The sequence below is a fragment of the Pyrus communis genome, chromosome 6 (genome assembly GCF_963583255.1).
Source record: "Pyrus communis chromosome 6, drPyrComm1.1, whole genome shotgun sequence".
NCBI classification, from domain to species: Eukaryota; Viridiplantae; Streptophyta; class Magnoliopsida; order Rosales; family Rosaceae; genus Pyrus; species Pyrus communis.
Window position 1 is genome coordinate 21,197,590 of NC_084808.1, and position 19,697 is coordinate 21,217,286.

A 19,697-nucleotide genomic window follows, 5' to 3' on the forward strand; every position below is an offset into this window, starting at 1 on the left:
CGCCATTGCCACTTGTCACGCCTTAATTGTGCAAAATTCAATTCACATCGTATGTCCAATTTTTATGTTGGGCCATACTCATCGACAAACCTAAATTATTGTACATCTTTTCATCATTGCCAAAATACACAAAGCTCGTACAAGTGGCAAAATATTGTTGGGTTCGCTAATTTATAAAAAACAAATTTCATGACACGTGTATGCTGATATTTTGATATGGCGAGTGACAAATGGCCAAGGATCTGTTATCCCTAAAATGGTTTCTCCTTCTATGTCTCCTTTCTATTTATTTGACATGTGTCATCCACTTTAACAGAAGTTTACTTCTGTTAAGTTGTACTAACATTTGTCTACACACTTTGTGTGTATGCACATTTTTTTTAGAAAATGAGGAGAGAGGGAGAGAGAGAACGTGGGGGGAGTGGGAGGCTTTTGTTTTTGGTTTTTGGTTTTTTTTTTTTTTTTTTTTTAATATTGGAGGTATTTTAATATCACCTATAGGTGAGGCTTCAATAAAAAAAGGTAAAATTTGAACTTGTGAAATTACATTATTACCCATCATTTATTTTTGTGTGATAAAAGACTAAGTAGTCTTTTTATCCTCTTTTAGTTGAAAAAAATGATTTCACTAATTAATTAATAAAGATTATAATGAGTTCAAACAAAAAGAAATTCCCCAAAATACATGAGGAGTATCAAATTCTCGAGCAACCGGTGCCGCTAGCCAACCACCTCAACTGCCCCACCTCACCAACGACAACACCCTCAGTCTCAATTTGTATCTCTCCCTCCTTCTAAACTCCCGCTTCAGAGCCTAATCGATCCCCACGATATCCTTATCTCCCAATTCATCAAAAATTCAATTCAAATCGCCGGCTCCAATTCAGTTCGATTCAAATCAAATCAACGGATCTAGTTCAATTCAATTTAAATTGCCGGCTCTAGTTCAACTCAAATCAAATCACCGGCTCTGGTTCAATTAGATTCCAAACGACAATTTCGATTCAATTCAATTCCAACCTTTACCGATATATTTTTCATGGGACATCGTTTCCAGTTTTTCCTGGAACATGATTAGTTTTAGAGTGGACACCATCAATGAGAATTATGGCAACTTTTGGGATGGTTGGGGTGTTCCGCAAGTATTTTTTTTGGGGGGGGGGGGGGGTGCGGAGGGCAATGAAGATGAAAAAGTTGGGGAAATAGACAGTCTCGACTGCTTCGGCTTGACTTTTGGTATTTTGGAGGTTTTTTTTTTATTATTTCTCAATAGAAAATAATAAAGCTTAACATAAGCTAACCACTATTAAAGTGAAGGACACGTGTCAAACAAATAGAAATGAGACACAAAGGGAGACACCATTTTAGGGACAGCAGATCCTTGGCCGTCACAAATGCACATTGGGATCAAGTAATTCCTGGACCATCCGGAAGCCAAAAAATATGTATGTGAATGTCTTTCGAAGACCCTTTGAATGTTTGATATGAATTTCTTTTGTGCCCACCAAATGTTTCATGTAATGTCTGCTAGGCATATCTCGCAAGCACTCGGTAAGTTATGTTGAGATTACTTAACAAATTCTCTAGATAACATTCATCAAATTGTTTCATCATATGTCGATATATGTTTGTTAGATGCACAACCTGATTAGGCTTACAATAACAAGCCCACTAAGCGTTTGACAAATGACCGCTAGAATATACTAAAATTTTTTGCACGCTTCATGCTCTGTTTTTATTCAAAACTTAGAATGACTCAAATTTTTCCTTACAATTAATTTTTTAAAAGTTCTCAAAATCAATTGAAAACGTGGGTTACTCACAGTTTTTGTCAAAAAAAAAATGAAACTTTTAGTTTTAGGAAATAGTTTGTATGGGAATTAATAAAAATGTTGCAAGAACTTTGGATGTGATTTTATGACACACCCCGACCCAAAATGTCCACTAAGACTCCGAATCAAGCTGTGTTGGCTGACACCTGGAAGGTGACGAAGCCATAAAGTGTAGTGATGTGGAAAATGTGAATAAATTTAAACCTAAAAGTGCCTAGTTATAAGAGTGCGCTATGAGCGAGAATGAACCCATTTTACACGTGATTACAGAGCATAAGTAAAGTACAGTAAGGTAAGATAAGGATTATACCATCATAGGTAGCCACCTATACTGGGATATGCCAACAATCCTCGTCGATACGGAAGCTCAACTACTAAAACCTGGAAGGGCGAAAAACAGAAGGGTGAGTGGGCAAAAACAAAACTTTAGAAATCACATTTCTCTTTTCCCAAAAGTATTAACCCCTCTCAGTAAAACCCGTATAGTTTCTAGAAAATAATACTATGTTAGTATGAAAATTAGTGCACAAATGCAGTGACAATAAAAGCATGTCATGCCATGGTATCTCAGCAATAATAAATGTAAGTCAGGTGTGGATCAATCTAAACAATCATGCCAGTCGGAGTCACCTAATGTGACTTGTACGACGGAACCTATTGTTCATCAGTCTATGCTAGCACACAAGTTAGAGTCACCTAATGTGACCTGTACGACAGGCTAAGTGTAATATTATACGCTCTAGTGCTACAATCATGTGAAGCTAGCGCTATGCGCGGGTCACCTACTAGTTGAAGTCACCTAGTGCTACCTGTACAACAGGCTAACACCTACTTAGATCCAAGGTAAGTGTGCAATGTAAGAGGTGAACATCACGTGAAGGCTGGCCCTAGCCCAGGGCGGGAGCGCTAACACCAGGGTGCAGTAACGGTAAGCTCTAAATGAATATATGCATGCTAATATAATGCAACCATTTCAATCACACACAACTCACCTGAACTTACCTGTGCCTCCCGTTGGATCATGTGGCATAATCACAATTCATAATAATGCATATTTAGATATAACTCAATCAAACCATGGCATGTTATGCATAAATCAATTTTAAAAACGTTTCTGGCAACCACAAAGTTTATACATATATATATATATATATATAAACAAATGCCCGCTCACAAATCATGTCGCCAAGTCCAACCTGCCTCGTAACATCAAGAATCCTTGCGATGCATTTCGCCAAGAAACGAAACCATTTAGGTAAATATGTAATGTATTAATATATAAGCGCGTCTGCATACAAAGTACGGCTAATAAAGAAACTATTTTAAAACAGTCGAATTTAAAAAAAAAAAGGAGGGCGGATTCTAGTTCTGCACGTCGAAAAACCTAAGGAAGGACCTCGGGTTTTTTTCCCCACGTGCCGCCGCTCGTGGCAGTCGGCAACTCCGACTCGCCGGAAAATCCAATAACTCCAAAAATTCCTAAATTTTACAGGAATGAAGATCTCAATGAGAGGAACAACTTTCATACCTGTGACTAAAGCCAATTTGGTTAGGAAAAGCCCTAATTTTACTAAAACCCGTTGGAACCCTAGAAATGGGTGGTTCTTGATTCAACTCCAAATAGGCTCCGACGCCTTAACCAATGCATGAGCTTTGTTCCTAAGGTTGAGGGAAGTCCATTGGTGGTGGTGTCGACGATAATTGTTGTTAGAATCACTGAAAATAGGAGAAAACTGCCTGGACAATGTGGGTTTTGTGACAAATAGAAATGAGACACAAAGGGAGACACCATTTTAGGGACAGCAGATCTTTGGCCGTCACAAATGCACATTGGAATCAAGTAATTCTTGGACCATCCGGAAGCCAAAAAACATGTATGTGAATGTCTTTCGAAGACTCTTTGAATGTTTGATATGAATTTCTTTTGTGCCCACCAAATGTTTCATGTAATGTCTGTTAGGCATATCTCGCAAGCACTCAGTAAGTTATGTTGAGATTACTTAACAAATTCTCTTGATAACATTCATCAAATTGTTTCGTCATGTGTCGATATCTGTTTGTTAGATGCACAACCTGGTTTGACTTACGATAACAAGTCCACTAAGTGTTTGACAAATGACCGAATGAATATACTAATTTTTTTTTTGCACGCTTCACGCTCTGTTTTTATTCAAAACTTAGAATGACTCAAATTTTTCCTTACACTTAATTTTGTAAAAGTTCTCAAAATCAATTGAAAACATGGGTTACTCACAGTTTTTGTCAAAAAAATTGAAATTTTTAGTTTTAAGAAATAGTTTGTATGGGAATTAATAAAAAATTTGCAAGACCTTTGGATGTGATTTTATGACACACCCCGACCCAGAATGTCCACTAGGACTCCGAATCAAGCTGTGTTGGTTGACACCTGGAAGGTGATGAAGCCATAAAGTGTAGTGATGTGGAAAATGTGAATAAATTTAAACCTAAAAGTGCCTAGTTATAAGAGTGTGTTGTGAGCGGGAATGAACCCATTTCACACGTGATTACAGAGCATAAGTAAAGTACAGTAAGGTAAGATAAGGATTATACCATCACTACGTATACTAGGATTTGCCAAGAATCCTCGTCGATACGGAAGCTCAGCTACTAAAACCTGGTGGGGCGAAAAATAGAAGGGTGAGTGGGCAAAAACAAAACTTTAGAAAACACATTCTCTTTTCCCAAAAGTACTAACCCCTCTCCGTAAAACCCGTATAGTTTCCAGAAAATAATACTACGTAAGTATGAAAATCAGTGCACAGATGCAGTGACAATAAAACCATGCCATGACATGGTATCTCAGCAATAATAAATGTAAGTCAGGTCTGAATCAATCTAAACAATTATGCCAGTTGGAGTCACCTAATGTGACCTGTACGACGAGACCTATTTTTCATCAGTCTATGCTAGAACACGAGTCGGAGTCACCTAATATGACCTGTACGACAGGCTAGGTGTAATATTATACGCTCTAGTGCTACGATCACGTGAAGCTAGCGTTATGTGCGGGTCACCTACGAGTTGAAGTCGCCTAGTACGACCTGTACGACCTACTTGGATCCGAGGTGAGCGTGTGGTGCAAGAGGTGAACATCACGTGAAGGTTGGCCCTGGCCCGGGACAAGAGCACTAACACCGGGTACAGCAATGATAAGCTCTAAATGAATATATGCATGCTAATCTAATGCAACCATTTCAATCACACACAACTCACCTGAACTTATCTGCGCCTCCTGTAGGATCATGTGGCATAATCACAATTCATAATAATGCATATTTAGATATAACTCAATCGAACCATGGCATGCTATGCATAAATCAATTTTAAAAACGTTTCTCGCAACCACAAAGTTTATACATACATATATATATATATATATATATATATATATATATATATACACACACAAATGCCCACTCAGAAATCATGTCGCCAAGTCAAACTCGCCTCGTAGCATCGAGAATCCTTGCTATGCATTTCGCCTAGAAACGAAACCATTTACGTAAATACGTAACGTACTAATATATAAAAGCGTTTTTGTACAAAGTACGGCTAATAAAAAAACTATTTTAAAACAGCCGAATGTTGGAAAAAGGAGGGTGGATTCGAGTCCAACACGTCGAAAAACCTAAGGAATGACCTCAGGTTTTTTCCCCCATGCGCCGCTGCGCGTGGCAGTCGGCAGCCTCGACTCGTCAGAAAATCCAACAACTCCAAAAATTTCTATATCTTACAGGAATGAAGATCTCAATGAGAGGAACAACTTTCATCCCTGTGACTAAGGCCAATTTGGTCGGGAAAAGCCCCAATTTCACTAAAACTCGTATGAACCGTTGAAATTGGTGGTTCTTGATTCGACTCCAAACAAGCTTTGATGCCTCAACCAATGCACGGGCTTTTTTCTTGAGGTTGAGGGGAGTCCATTGGTGGTGGTGTCAACGGCAATCGTTCTCGGAATCACCAAAAATGGGAGAAACCTATCTAGACAATCGTGGGTTTTGTGACTTCGATCTGTAACATTGAGTTAGAAATTTAAAAATCCAACACCACAGGACGTTGGGTTCGCCGAGAGCTTTCCATAGACACCGAAATCACCTTAAACGGACATTGGATGGAGGAGATATGATCGGGTCAAGGAACCGGGTTTGCAGGTTGGAAACGGATCGAGGTGATCCGGTGCACCTCTTCCCTCTCATTTTCCCTCCTTCGTGAGTCTATTTAGAGCCATAGACTTGGTATGTGTGTCTAAGTGCATGAGTTGGCAATATTTTGTGGTTTTAGAGTGTTTATTCACAAGGCTAAGAAGAATCTTAATCATTTGGTTACAATATTTTCTATTCAATTTTGTTCCAAATCTTCCAATGAGGTGAGAACATATGGATTTGAAATGCAAGTGCAGACGTGTTCCAAGATCTCCTTAACATCCAGAAGTAGCAGCCTTGATATGATTCCATTCTATATAAATGAAGGAGAAAAGATAAGGAAAGAACACGGGAGGGAGAACAACTACACACCAGCAACAACAACATAGCCAGCAAGAAGAAGAGCCATTCACCCCTTTAAGATTACTTTCTACATTTCTTTTACATGTTGTTAAGGCCTTTTAGCCAAAATCGTGTACTGTAAATCTTCCATAAACAGTGAAATACAAATACAACCCTAGTAGACGTAGCCAAATTGGTGAACCACTTAAATCTCCATGTTCCTTTGTCTAATTGCAATAAATTTGAGTTGAGCAAACCATTTATTAATAAAAAACTGAGTTTTTAATAGAAACTTAATGGAAAGGAGGATCGACTCAATGAGGAATTGGTAAAATATTGCTTATCATTTACATTAAAGATTATTACTTTGTTGTTAATATTATGATTATATTACTCTTGTTACTAATCAAATTGATTTATGTTGAAGCTTGCAGGCTTGTTAGATAAAATGTGAGTATTGATATCTATATGAACATGACATATACATATATTGTGAAAAGTCATTAATAAAGAGAAGGAAGTAAGAGTGTCTCCATATCGCTTTTGTTGGAAATGGACCACACACATCTGTGTGAATGATTTCCAAAAGATCGCTGCTTCTTTTAGCTTTATTCTTGTTGGTTAAATTAGTGGTCTTGCCTTTAAAGCAATCTATGCAATCCTTGAAGTCATCAAGGTGAACATTTGACAACATACCATCCTTCTTAAGTCTCAACATTCTGTCTTTAGAGATATGCCCGAATCTTCAATGCCAATATCATTAGTGAGCATTCTCTTTACTGCAGAACGCACAATATTGAAACAATCATGATAATATGTACATTCAGTTTGCCAAAGGTCACCATTTGGGAAAGCATAGCCAATAGAACTATCAAACTAGTTCTTGAGATAAAATTTTATTTTATTGGCATCTCCAATATAAGAGAAACTATTTTTAACAAACTGAGTCACTGAAAACAAATTCCTTGTTAGTGAAGGTACATAAAGTACATTGTTCAATGTTAAAACATAACCAGATGACAGCTTCAACCATGACTTTATTTCCATTCCCAACATAAACATTATAGGATTCTCTACTTGTCTCCTTCTGGCTTTGAAATCCCTGTAAAGAATTCGTTATATGGGTAGAACATCTAGTGTCAAACCACCAAGTGTTTTGAGGTACAAAAACCATACTTGATTCCACAGTAACAAAAACATCAAAAACAGTCATACCTTTCCTGATTAACCATGCCTTAAAAGCTGGGCAATTCTTCCTTAAATGATCAGTGGATTGACAATGATAACACTTTTTTAAAATGAGGTTTTTGAACCTGTAAACCAAGTGAGGTAGAGGCTCTAGTAGTTTTGAGAGATACACCAGAACCTTTGAACTGTTTCTTGGGACCAATTGCATCATTTAGAGTGGTTCGAGATCCAGAGGGTTTGTTGCCCTTATAATTATCATTTTTGTTCCACACAATCATTTTCCCTTTGCCTTTGCCAGTATTGACAAGATTAGCCAGTTCCATTCTTTCAACTTTGGAATTCTTCAACCTATCTTCCTCTTGACAACAGATGGCAATGAATTCATTAACACTCCATGTTTCTTTCTGAGTGTTGTAGTTGACTTTGATCTGGTCATACTTTCCAGACAAAGAGTACAAAGCCATATGCACCATAAATTGATTAGTGATGCCAAGTTCCATTGCATTCAGTTTGTAGGAAATGTTCACCATCTTCAACAAATGCTCACATACACTGCTTGACCTATCATGCTTGTTGTTGATGAGTGTAGAAAGTGATGCATCCACTTTTGCCTTGTCAGACCTATTAAACTTCTCCTCAATCTTAGCTATATAGTCTTTGGCTATGTCACAACTAGATATGTCACCTCTGATGTGTTCTTCCATTGCATTCTGCATAATGAGAAGAGACATCTGATTGGCTCTTTCCCATTTGACAAAATGTTCCCTTTCTTCAGTAGTACTTTCATTAACTAAAGCTATTGGTTGAGGAGTCTTGAAAGCAATGTTGAACTCAAGCATTCCCAAGTTCATTTCAATATGTTGCTTCCAAGTGTTGAAGTTGTTACCATTCAACTTCTCAATGTTAACAAGGTTAAGCATATTAAACTCTGCATCATGAGACATTTGGATTGAAAATTCATAAGTATTGTAAACAAGAATTAGTCTTAATTGTCTTGCCACTCTTAAACTATGAAACCAGTTACACCTTTAGGCAAGAAAATGTCCATAAAGCATATGAATGTCAACTTCATTGCATAGCCAAGTTTAAGGGACATAATCTTATGTAATACTACACCTTTAGGCAAGAAGAATCACATAAGTACTTGATTTCATCACTCACTATACATCAATTCATAACAATCCCAGTAAATAAATCGCCTTGGAAATTTCTGAACTTGATAATATTATGAACTGCTATTTGAAGTACTCTTTATGAATGCATATAAATCTTTATACTTATTCGAACACTTTGGTGTAAGAGTTAAGTGAACTACATAATATCAGTACTCAAAATTCAACACATATTCCATACGCATATATTTATGAGATGTTGGTATATCATTTGCTGCAGTGCGCATTAGTGCAGACTCTATGATAATCTGAGCATGTCTTGAGTCTTATTGAAATAATATGAAGAACAATTATCAAAACATCAAAATTTAATTCTTAAAAATATGACTATATTTTGCTTTACAGATTGATGCATCTAGCATAAACCGATAATAAACATCAGGACATACTGGATCTCACAAATGTATTAACAGCAGCAGAAAGTTCATCATCATCACCATATATATATATATATATATATATATATATATATATATATATATATAGCATAATTAGGTTTGAATGGACCGGCTCTGATACTACATGTTGGCCTTAGTTTGAGATCGATACCATCAAACCCTTGCTATTTAATATTCAGTAAATCTACGCTGTGCATGGACATTAAATGAACATGCATTGACCCTAATTACTTGTATACAAGGCTGACAAACCTAACCTGAGTTTGCAGCCATCTTTAGCACTCGATGAGTTAATTCTTAGGAAAATGTTTAGCCTTTTCCTCTCTTGTGATCACATTAGGATTCTTTGGTTTTCAATGGAACAAACGAATCTATATGGAACAAGGGATAGATCACGGAGAAGAGGGACCAAGCATCACTATATATACATTGCAACTGCTTCCTCCCATTAAGTGAGCAGTTGCAATCAATTGTCAAAGAAACCATAACCGCATCATTCTAATTTCAAATTAGTTTCTTATATTTTCCCTTCAAATGGTTGTTATCCAGTCACAACCCTAAATAAAGTCTTACTTAATATATAGCTCATATTACTTGTGTTATTGCACGACTTGGTGCTTGATCTTGCTCACTAAAGAAAACCTCACAAGAAACAATCCGTCCCCGGCGCTTCCATCAACTCCAATTTTCCGCCATACTTGTTTTGCCACTTCCCGATCATTCTGTTCCTCCACCTCTGCATTCCCTTTCATCCTTGCAGTTGCATCCTTGAACTTGCCCGCACGACGATTTGCCTCTCTTTCATGTCACGTGGTCAGCCGGTCAGACGAAAGAATTCTTATACTTTCTAGGTCGTGTTACTTAGGTTTTATTTATCTAGATATAGAGTTTCTGTTTACTGTATAGAGCCCAAGAGCCATTTATCTGTTGATGGGTCCATCCCTCTCTGGGGTTTCCCCCCTTATTGTGAGATGTGATGTGGGGAATTATTATCAATTGGGTCTTGTATTTTGGCCCTAAGATATGGTAATGATAATGTTGTTGAGAGGATGAATATCACAGGAAAAAGAGAAATTTTGTATGTGCTTATAAATAACTGGGTTATTTCTATATTGTCAATTGATTTTATAGTGAAACCTCAACTTTTTTCATAGTATCAGAGCATGTTGTCCCATCTCTAAAACCCAACGGCCACACTTGTTCCACATCATCCGATTTGTATGTCCACGTGCTGGACTTGAAAATTTGTCACACGTAAGCAGGTATGTTGAGAATATGACCCCCACATCAGGAAAATAAGGGATCTTACATATGCTTATAAGTGATTAAGCTAACTTGTATATTATCAATTAATTTTATGATGAAATTTCAATCTTGTTCGAGTGTGTGCTTACATATATTAGTATTTCTACATTAATAATGTATTGTATTGTAGTTACATTTAAGAAGTTTATATCTTCTCTCTTCTGAGTAATGTGCGGGGGTGTACATTTAATCAACTCAGCGTCGATCAAACCATATGAAACTCTTCCAAACTCACCCTTAGTTTAAGCTCCAGCGACACATAAATAAATAACCTTAAATAAATCTTAACAACAGTAGCAGGTAAGAAACAATCAGTCTCCACCGCTTCCATCAACTCCAATTTTCCGCCATACTTCTTTTGCCTCTTCCCGATCATTCTGTTCCTTCACCTCTGCTTTCCTTTTCATCCTTGCAGTTGCATCCTTGAACTTGCCCGCACGACGATTTGCCTCTGCGAATTATTGCTTTTCGTTTGGATTATAATTCCATAACATTCGACTGTGTTGATTTGATTGGGATTTGGGAATTTTGTACAGGAAACGAAGAATTTGCCGTCCCTGCAAACCGCATTGCCTCCTGAACTTGCGAACAATGTGATCAGAGTTAGGGCTCGTTGGATATTGTTTTACTTTGAAAAAAAGTTGATTCTGCTGTGCTGTGAGAATAAGCAGCTACTTCAGTAGAGTGTTTGGTAAACCTTTTTGTAAAAGTGTTTTTGAAAAAAAAAAACAGTATTATAGTGTTTGGTAAACTTTTATGTAAAACAGATGTGAAAAAAAACCGATTTTTCAAAGCTGGGTTTTGCAGCTTCTTGTTTTTTGCTTTTTTTCACCCAAAACTATGAAAAAAAAACTGAAGTTGAATGTTTACCAAACATAAAAACAGCTCCCAGCTTTTTTTGATACCAGCTTTTTTCAGAATCACTTCAGTACCAAACTAGGTCTTAGTATCGAAAATGTCTTCACTTTCTTAGTATTTGTATACAAAAATTATCGTTTTGTGTAACATTTGAAATTGCTTGCTTGCTTGCTGTTGTTTTTGTGTTTGTAGCTTTACCAGGAGTGCCTTCGAAGAGCTAAGTATGTTGGTCATCGGGTATGCAAATTCATTTTTTTGGTGATGAAGAATGTGTTTTGTTGTGATTTCTCAATGAGATCGAACGTAAGTAAGTAGGAACATCAATCATAGTAGGCCGTTACGAAATTCGACTGGCATTTGCCAATTTGTTTGCTACCATCACACTGCTACGTGGTGTTATACTTAAGTCCATGTAGAATCAATCATTTCGTTAACTCATATTATAAAATTTGGATTAGAACAACTCCCATGTGCCGGTGACACCATCAAGCTAAGTATCTAGTGCATGAAAAATACAATAACACATTATCTTCTTGGTGTTTTGTTTCGTTAATGATGCAGCAACACAATACAGAACTTGTCGTTGATATGGTGCGGGGGGAATTCAAAAAACATAAGCATGAGACGGACCCAGAAAAGATTCAAACTTTGAAGGATGAGTAAGCATCTAGCATCTGTGTTTGTCTGTTTATAGTATACACAAGGGTGATAAGGCTGTCAACCTTCATTTATAATATAATCGGTTCTTTATATATCCGTGCTAGTTTGTAACCGAATTGGATGATCAGTTCTCCAAATTACTGTCTTTTGATCGAATTCAATTCTCCAAAACATGCTCTCAATATGCATGCATTTCTTATTCAACTTCGTTGATGGAATCTGAATTTGTCTTCCTTGATATACAGCGCGGCGAGGGGACTCATAAACCATATACTGTTCGAGTCCGAGAAGATGTCCGGCCGAAAGTTCAGCAGCAAGAGCTAGGTCTTTTGATGCCAAGGTTTTTAATTTCCTTCTGAGATTCCAGTTTGTTGTATGGGATGAAGTTTTCGCAGTGAAATAAGCGATAACATTGTAAGCTTCAATGCTTTATCGCCTGTTTATGAATGGGAACTTTATCGAAAAGCTTCCGGTATTATTCATTTTAATGAAAAATCACATCTTTACACTAAAAAGTCAATCCTGGTATTATTCACTTTACTCTTTATTTTGTCCTTATCGTTAAAACTCAAAGTTTTCAATTCATTTTCATTAGTTTTCCTTAGTTTCTTTGGAATTTGTGATGTGTGTTTCTTTCATCATTATTTGTTTCCATTCCGGATTTTTCGGCTGTTAGATCCTTGGTCAAAGGATCCAATGACCAAAATCTAACTGCCGAAAATCCCCTGTTGTAGAATTTTGACAGGGAAATTTATACTCAGTTGTTTTTCTGCCGCAAGCTGATTAGGAATTCTCATTTTGAATCTTAAGATGGTTGGTAGTAATCTTGAAGATTAAAGAAGTGAAGTTTTACTCTTAATCTACAAAACCGTGTTGAAAAAATTGGCAGAACTCACTGTGACTCTGCAATTAGAAGAGAGACTTACATGCAACCAGAACGCTACAGTGACAATATCTGAAGCCTATCATAGAATCATGCATGCTAATAAGGTTTAACTTAATATCACATTATTGGTTCAGGATACTGCCACCTTAGCCTTGTAGTTACGTGTTAGTTCTTCTCATCAATCAGGGAAAAAGGAATGAGTAGTATCCATGGGACCTAAAGTCCTCCTGAAGTTACGTAGAAAATGGTTCCCGCTGAGGTCCCAAGTCAAATGCCGTGAAAACTACAGCACACAACTTTATTTCCATGCAATTACAGACTAGGGACACATCCTTCTTACTTTGCCTCTCGAATGCATAAATGGTAACGCGAATCACGCTCTCTGGATAGCCTCCGCGCTCAGAGAGCGCAAAATTGGTTCCCGTGGTGTAAGAAAACTTAGAAAAGGCTTTTAGTCGAAATGGTTTATGAGATTACCATAATTCCTCACCTTGTTCACTGAGATTTGAAATCGATAAAAATAGTTCATGAGTTGTCCACCGTCAATTATTTTGGTCTTTCTGTAAAAAATATCTGTTAAAGAATGACCAAAATGACAAAATACCCTCAATTTAATAAACAATGGCCAAAATGATTTGACAAAAATTTTGAGATATTTTGTCATTTTTCTTTTTATTTAACACTGATTTTTCACGGAATGACCAAAATAATTAACAGTGTACAACCTCGCGCACCACTACTATCAATTTCAAACCAAAATGATAAGTTATGCCAATTCCAGATACCATTTTGGCCAAAAAGCCTGTTAAAAATGAACATCGATACGCCGTAGAATTTCTTCATTTGGCTAGAAATGATTTAAGTGCAATATTTCTTCATATTTAACACTGTTATGAATGGACTTCGTTACAACTTACAAATCTTCTCCCATCAAATTCAGAACAATTTACAACAACAATGATCCCAAATTTAGAAATTGCGTCGAGTAAAAGCAGACCAGGGGAAAATGCCATTTTACTCTTGTAGTAATTTGACTGTAATCTGCAGGCAAATACTTGTTCTCTTTATATCTGAGTTCTAAACTTCAACCGATCTTCCTTAAGTTTGATGATTTTGGTTCTCCGCTTCTTGGACTAAATGGCCCTTTTCCGCCACCCCGAGGACTTTGGTCGCCTCTCAGCTGGCTTAGACGAGGACTGATTACCTTGTCCGAGAAGCTCAGTGTACTTTTGAATTCCTTGGATGATGCTGTAGGTGAACTTGCCACTTTAGGACTGCACACATGCCTGATCTCGCCCCGGCTTCTCGTAATCATCCCATCTAAAATCTCTCCTTCGTCTGCAAATGAAGCTGTCCTACTCATCTCCCGCTCCTGAAAATACACATGGAGATTAATCACACAGATAAACTGGGTCAGGAATTGTTGGAAAAAAATTCCGAAAGGCTTCTATTCAATATCCATTCCTGTGTTTCCGGAGAAGTAACAGCAGATTGCAGACTTGTTTATCAAAAAACTGTGTGAGACAACCAAAAAAAAAGTATCCGATTGGAAACTTACAGTTGCATGGTTGAATGGCAAAGCAGGTGCCTCTTCATACTCTGCGGCATCTAAATCTTGCAGGTGTGCGGCTTTGAAAAACTTGGGCAAAATGTATTGTCTAACAGGAACCAGAAGCATGATCATTAATGGGAAAAGAACCCCAGCAGTAGGAACCCATGTAATTCCGAAGCAAACAAGCAAGTAAGCAGTTTGGAAAATGGTTAACGCTGCAATTGTCTTGAATGGTACTGTTTCAACGAAAGTTGCGTGGTATTCCTCAAGTACTCTGAACACGAAAATGAATGCAGTTCAATTAAAAAAAATTGACAAATTGAGATGAGCAAAACAAATTGAAGGATGTATCAGGAGAGAAGGGGCAAAAGAATTACTTGTATCTTCTAGTTGGGGCAGTGAAAAGCAACAGAATCCTCTCCCAACATTGGTTACCCGGTAAGTTCTCAACAGCCATAAAGGCAAAATAACCCCAGAGTACTGACGTTGGGATCATTTTAAGAAAAGGCATGGCCGCAACACATCCTCCTACAAATGCAGCTTGCAGCAAGTTGCTGAGCCGCTGCTCTTTCACCTCAACAGGCAATAAATCATCGATCTCCTTCTCAACATCAAACACTGTCTCATCAACTGGGGCATCTATGTCACCCATGCTTGAAGCCATTTGAACAGTTGAATCTTTCAAGTCATTTAATCCCTGCTTTGTTGGACAACGGTTAGCATTGTCTATGCCATATGAACGAAAAAAAAGAAGGAAAAGGGGAACGGCATATCAAGTCATCGTACCCGAGCTGAAGGTTCCTGGTATGCTAGTGGGGTTTGCATCTGTTGATATGATTCTTGCATGCTTCCATATACTTGTTCCAAGCTGGCATTGTTCCTAATACATCTCCTTGCTGTCGCTACAAGTCGATTGCGAAGTAACTGCAGCAGAAGCAAATATAGTTGTAAAGATAATCCAAAGTTCTAAACCACATAAAAAGAGTGCACGGGTGTGAGTGTCAGAATGTGCATCTCCATGTTCCGAACACATTCTAATGCTTAATCTCTACCCTGTTGGGTTCTTAAGGGACAGTGAGTTTGTATAAAACTCACAACTTCTCGTTACAGCACAAAGAACAGTGAGGTTGAATCACTCAATTAACATATGCCTACCTGGTGCTTCAGTGTGGCCAAACTTTTTGTATGCATTGGAGATTGCGGTATGACACCATTGGATGGAGGAATGCCTAAGAGACCACATATTATGACCTGTCATGTAGCAAAAACATTGTAATCTCAAAGCGAACGGATACCAGTTGAACTCTTTTTTTTTGTTTTTTTTGCAACCACTAAACTTCAAGGAGGGGGATTACAGAAAAAGTGACGGGCACTGTGAGGGGGATTTGCATACCATAAACCCTAAGAGAAGTAGATCGTAATGGAAAGAAGGCGGTTTTCTCAAATTGAATTCCTTCTGCTGAGCAAGTTGGGAAGCCACACTGTGGTCAAAATAGTACAACACTGCAATCATTGTTGCCGGAATGAAAGCTCCAAATATAAAAAGCACCGGCACATTTAGCATGTCCTGTAATTTTAACACGCCATTAATACCCTGATGTGTCAAGCGGAAAACCATTAAGAAGGTAGAGAATAAAATGTAGGATGTGGCAGTGCCTTGATGACAGTCCAATTCTCGTATGCCCCTGGTGACCATGGATTTGGACTGAAGAGGCGCCTTGGAATTCCTTTTGGGACATTTCCAGCAGGTATATAGGAAATAGCAGACCAGATCAATACCATCAATGGAACGCCATAATCTGCTATGAAACCTCGTAGCCATCCTGTGAGAGGGAAAAAGCTAATGGCATCAGTCTTTTGTAGCAAAGTAATAAATCAAGATTATACATGTGTATATGTAACTCCAAACAAAATAACACTTGCCTGATCCATAACGCCAAGACCTCGCTTTTCTGCTTCTTAATGAAGTAAGTAGAAGGCCAAATGACAGAACCAAAGCAAACATCCCATTTGCAAATCTCCATGAAGGTTGAAATTGAACTGAGTTTGGGTTTTCTCTTTCAGGTATGCGGAACTCATGAACAAGTCCCTATAATATAAAATTCAGAACTATAGCTAGAAAAAGGTGGAACTAATCCACCAATGCTATCTATGACCGACAGAAACTACAGAAAATCCAAATGAAATAAGCAAGTAATATTTCTGTAAGCAAATAGAATGCAGGAATAGGAAGAGATGAATTACTTTTATAGCTTCCTGCATGAAGAGCATTGCAATGAGAAGGCCAAATAACTCTCCTGCAAGACGAGTGAATCTGTTTATGATGGAGCAAGCCCCTAATATAGCCAGCATGAACAGCAATGCTGCAGTCCAGACGCACACCCTGCACGTCAATATAAACTCATAAAGGCAGATCCAGAGTCAAAAGAGTTGGGGAAAAAAAGAGAGTCTAAAAGGGATAATTGCAAGATAGAGATTAATGTTACAGCAGAAATCTCAATATCAATTCATTTATTAGCACAAAGAAAAAGAAAATATGATACCATCCACTCCATGCTAAAAAGAGCTTTGATCCCAACTCTGGTCTATTTTTAGCAAAATTGAACATAAACGTGTACATAATCACAGTTGGTTCAGCAACTCCGAGAATCAGCAAAGGCTGACCCCCAAGAATCGAGTGTATAATTCCACACAAAGCCGTAGATGCTAATGTTTGAACTGCTGTGAGAACCCCACCTGTGAACACCAGAAATGATGCCAAAACATAAATTTCAAACTCTAATGCATAACCTGTAGAATGATAATTTTAGATGTTGCTTATCAACGTTTGATATTAGGACCATTTTCAACTCAGACTGAAAACCATAAGGCACTTAATGGAAACTGAGCAACAACAACAAACAATACCAAAGTATCCGGTATAAAATGTTACCTGTATCTCTTTCCAATTGCTCTCCAAATGAAATAACCGGAATAGCAGATGCAAAAAAGATATAAGTGGTGGGCGCCAAAATCCTGAGACAGTTAACCAAGTTACCAAGCCAGAATAACATTCCAACCAAAATTTGGCAAGAATCACGGTTGAATTTGATGTGGAATCCTGTATATGATAGCAAGCGAAGGATATACCTGAAGCCTGCCTTGAAACCACCAGTCCAATCTTGCTTGTAACACATCATTCTCCCTTGAAGATCATTCTTAATTCCGCGAAATGGTACAAACGTCTCTTCCATGGTTTCACTTTCTTGAATGCCAAAGATACCAAATCTCAAAGTGTAGTCAAGGAATCAAGACAAGACCTACAAAAGTCAGACCATTACCAAGGTGACTGAGGTGGGCTTGGAAGAACGGACTACCCAAATCTACATTAAAAAAGCAAAGATATCAATGTGTCAACAGCAATAACTGAACTAAATCGAATTGAATCGAATCTCTGACAATACAAGCTGATTAAAAAATTGATAAATCTTGATTCTTGCTGTTTAAGCACAACCCCAGTACATCATATAGTCCAAGAAGGATTAGACACAAGGTTATAAGCACGCCAACCTTGAAACCCAGATGAAAAATGCAGAGAAATATTCAGAAAGAGAGTGGCATTGGACTACTAAATCCAATCAAAGACAGCCCTTTTGGTTTGTTTTAGGGTTGGAAGCAAAGTTCCAAATATATAAGCTTGGAAAGTTCTGAGAAGGCAAAGTTCTAGATTTGATGCTAAATAGTAAATGCGGGTCAAAAACAAAGGAAGAAAACATCACCATCACAGCCAAACTGCAAAGAAAAGAACAGAAATCTCCCCCACAAACCCAGAGAAAAAAAAAAAAAAAAAAAAAAAAAAAAAACCAAATCTAGTGCTTTCAGTGTAAAAGCTGAGAACGTAAAAAAATACGTAGAAAACAAAAAAGGATGAAGATTTAAAGCAGAAGCAGCATGAAATACTTACTTCAATCAAACACAGAAAGTGGTGGTGATGAGAAAAGAAAGAAAAGGTAGCTGCTTAAAAAAGAAAGCTGCTTTTCGTGTCAGTGATTTCCAGGCGCAAGTGACTCAGAGAGAGAGAGAGAGTGAGAACCAGGCCTGTAATAGTTTCTCTCTGTTGTGTATACAGTATACTGTATAGCATATTATTGTTGTAATATACTAATACTTCCATTAAAATATTTTGCGTTAAATACGGAAAAGTATATATGTTTTTTGTAGTGTATTGTGAGTTGCCTCGAACCATCTCTACCTCATATTTTTATGGTGTAGGATTCTCTCATCTTTTATTACCATCCATTTTTATCTCCTCATCTTACACTTTTATTTTTTTGTCTTATTTTTTATATAAAAAATTCAAAATGTGATGTAGACGTAGCGTAATCGTAACCGTTTAAATAGAAATTGATGGAAGAAAAAAGAGATTAACAGAGAAAAGAATCCTACTTCCATTTTTATGGGATGCCGGAGAAGGCCAATTTAAAAAACAACTGGCCATTTTTTAGGTTTCATTAAAAATTAAAATATTCTTACACTAGTGCTTACACACTGGGAGCAACACGAAGTTCTCAATTTTTTTATTTTTATTTCAATGAGTCTCTCTACTTTTAAAAATGTGAATTGCCATGATGAAATCACTAGTATATCTTGTTTTTAAGAAAATGAACGGAAAAAAAAAAAAAAAAAAAAAGAAACTGCCCGCCTAAAAGTTGTTTGTTTCCCATTAGCCAAGTAATTTGCCAACTCTATGATTAATCAATTTGTTGAGTGGGACCGATAATCCCTCTTATCGTCGTTTAGATCTAGTGAATTCGAACTGGAACCTCTTCAGGTGTTTAATTGTGCTCCGTATCGTCCTAAGTGTATCTCTTCATAGCGGAAGTATGGGATTTCTAAGTTCATAGCAAATGTACATAAAGTGAGTGAAAAAATATGACAAAAGTAGCACTATTAGGGGGAGGTAGATTGTCTGCCCTCCTGTTTGAGTGTCATTCTCATCCCTTTTTATTTGTACGGTCACGGTTAAGCCACGTTAACATCTTATATTCATTTTTTTTTTGTTGTCTTATTATTACTATTAAAAAATTAATATAAAATGTTGACGTGGCTTAACCGTGACCGTACAAAATAAGAGGAGATGGGAAGGCATCCAAACAAAATGGCAGACAATCTGCCTCCCTCTTAGGGTTCTATTTATGCCGAGTAAAGTTGACTGCTAATGTGAACAAGTGAATTTCAATCATAATCATGCTTATGACAGATCTATGATCATGACAGAGGATATAGACAATGCATTTCGTTTTCTTCTTAACCTTACTGCATTCGCATTAACGCGGAAACATTTTTGTTAAAGTTGAGTTAA

At 37.3% G+C, this 19,697-nt stretch overlaps 2 protein-coding genes across 2 annotated transcripts; one reads left to right on the forward strand and one right to left on the reverse strand.

The window, feature by feature from the left end:
- Window positions 1-10,144: 10,144 nt before the first annotated feature.
- On the forward strand, window positions 10,145-12,242 carry LOC137736219 (uncharacterized). The gene is made up of 5 exons (XM_068475535.1): window positions 10,145-10,195; window positions 10,937-11,002; window positions 11,451-11,495; window positions 11,820-11,917; window positions 12,164-12,242. The coding sequence occupies exons 1-5, from the start codon at window positions 10,145-10,147 to the stop codon at window positions 12,240-12,242; spliced, it is 339 nt and encodes a 112-aa protein (XP_068331636.1).
- Window positions 12,243-13,626: 1,384 nt separating this feature from the next.
- Window positions 13,627-18,059, reverse strand: LOC137737900 (probable boron transporter 2). The gene is made up of 13 exons (XM_068477477.1): window positions 17,906-18,059; window positions 17,486-17,718; window positions 17,289-17,371; window positions 16,900-17,092; window positions 16,601-16,739; window positions 16,280-16,445; window positions 16,013-16,179; window positions 15,750-15,923; window positions 15,512-15,607; window positions 15,143-15,280; window positions 14,734-15,053; window positions 14,363-14,630; window positions 13,627-14,176 (listed from the first exon to the last, which is right to left on the reverse strand). Exons 2-13 carry the CDS (start codon window positions 17,587-17,589, stop codon window positions 13,889-13,891), a joined length of 2,136 nt encoding a protein of 711 aa, XP_068333578.1. The 5' UTR covers window positions 17,590-17,718; window positions 17,906-18,059; the 3' UTR covers window positions 13,627-13,888.
- Window positions 18,060-19,697: the final 1,638 nt, after the last annotated feature.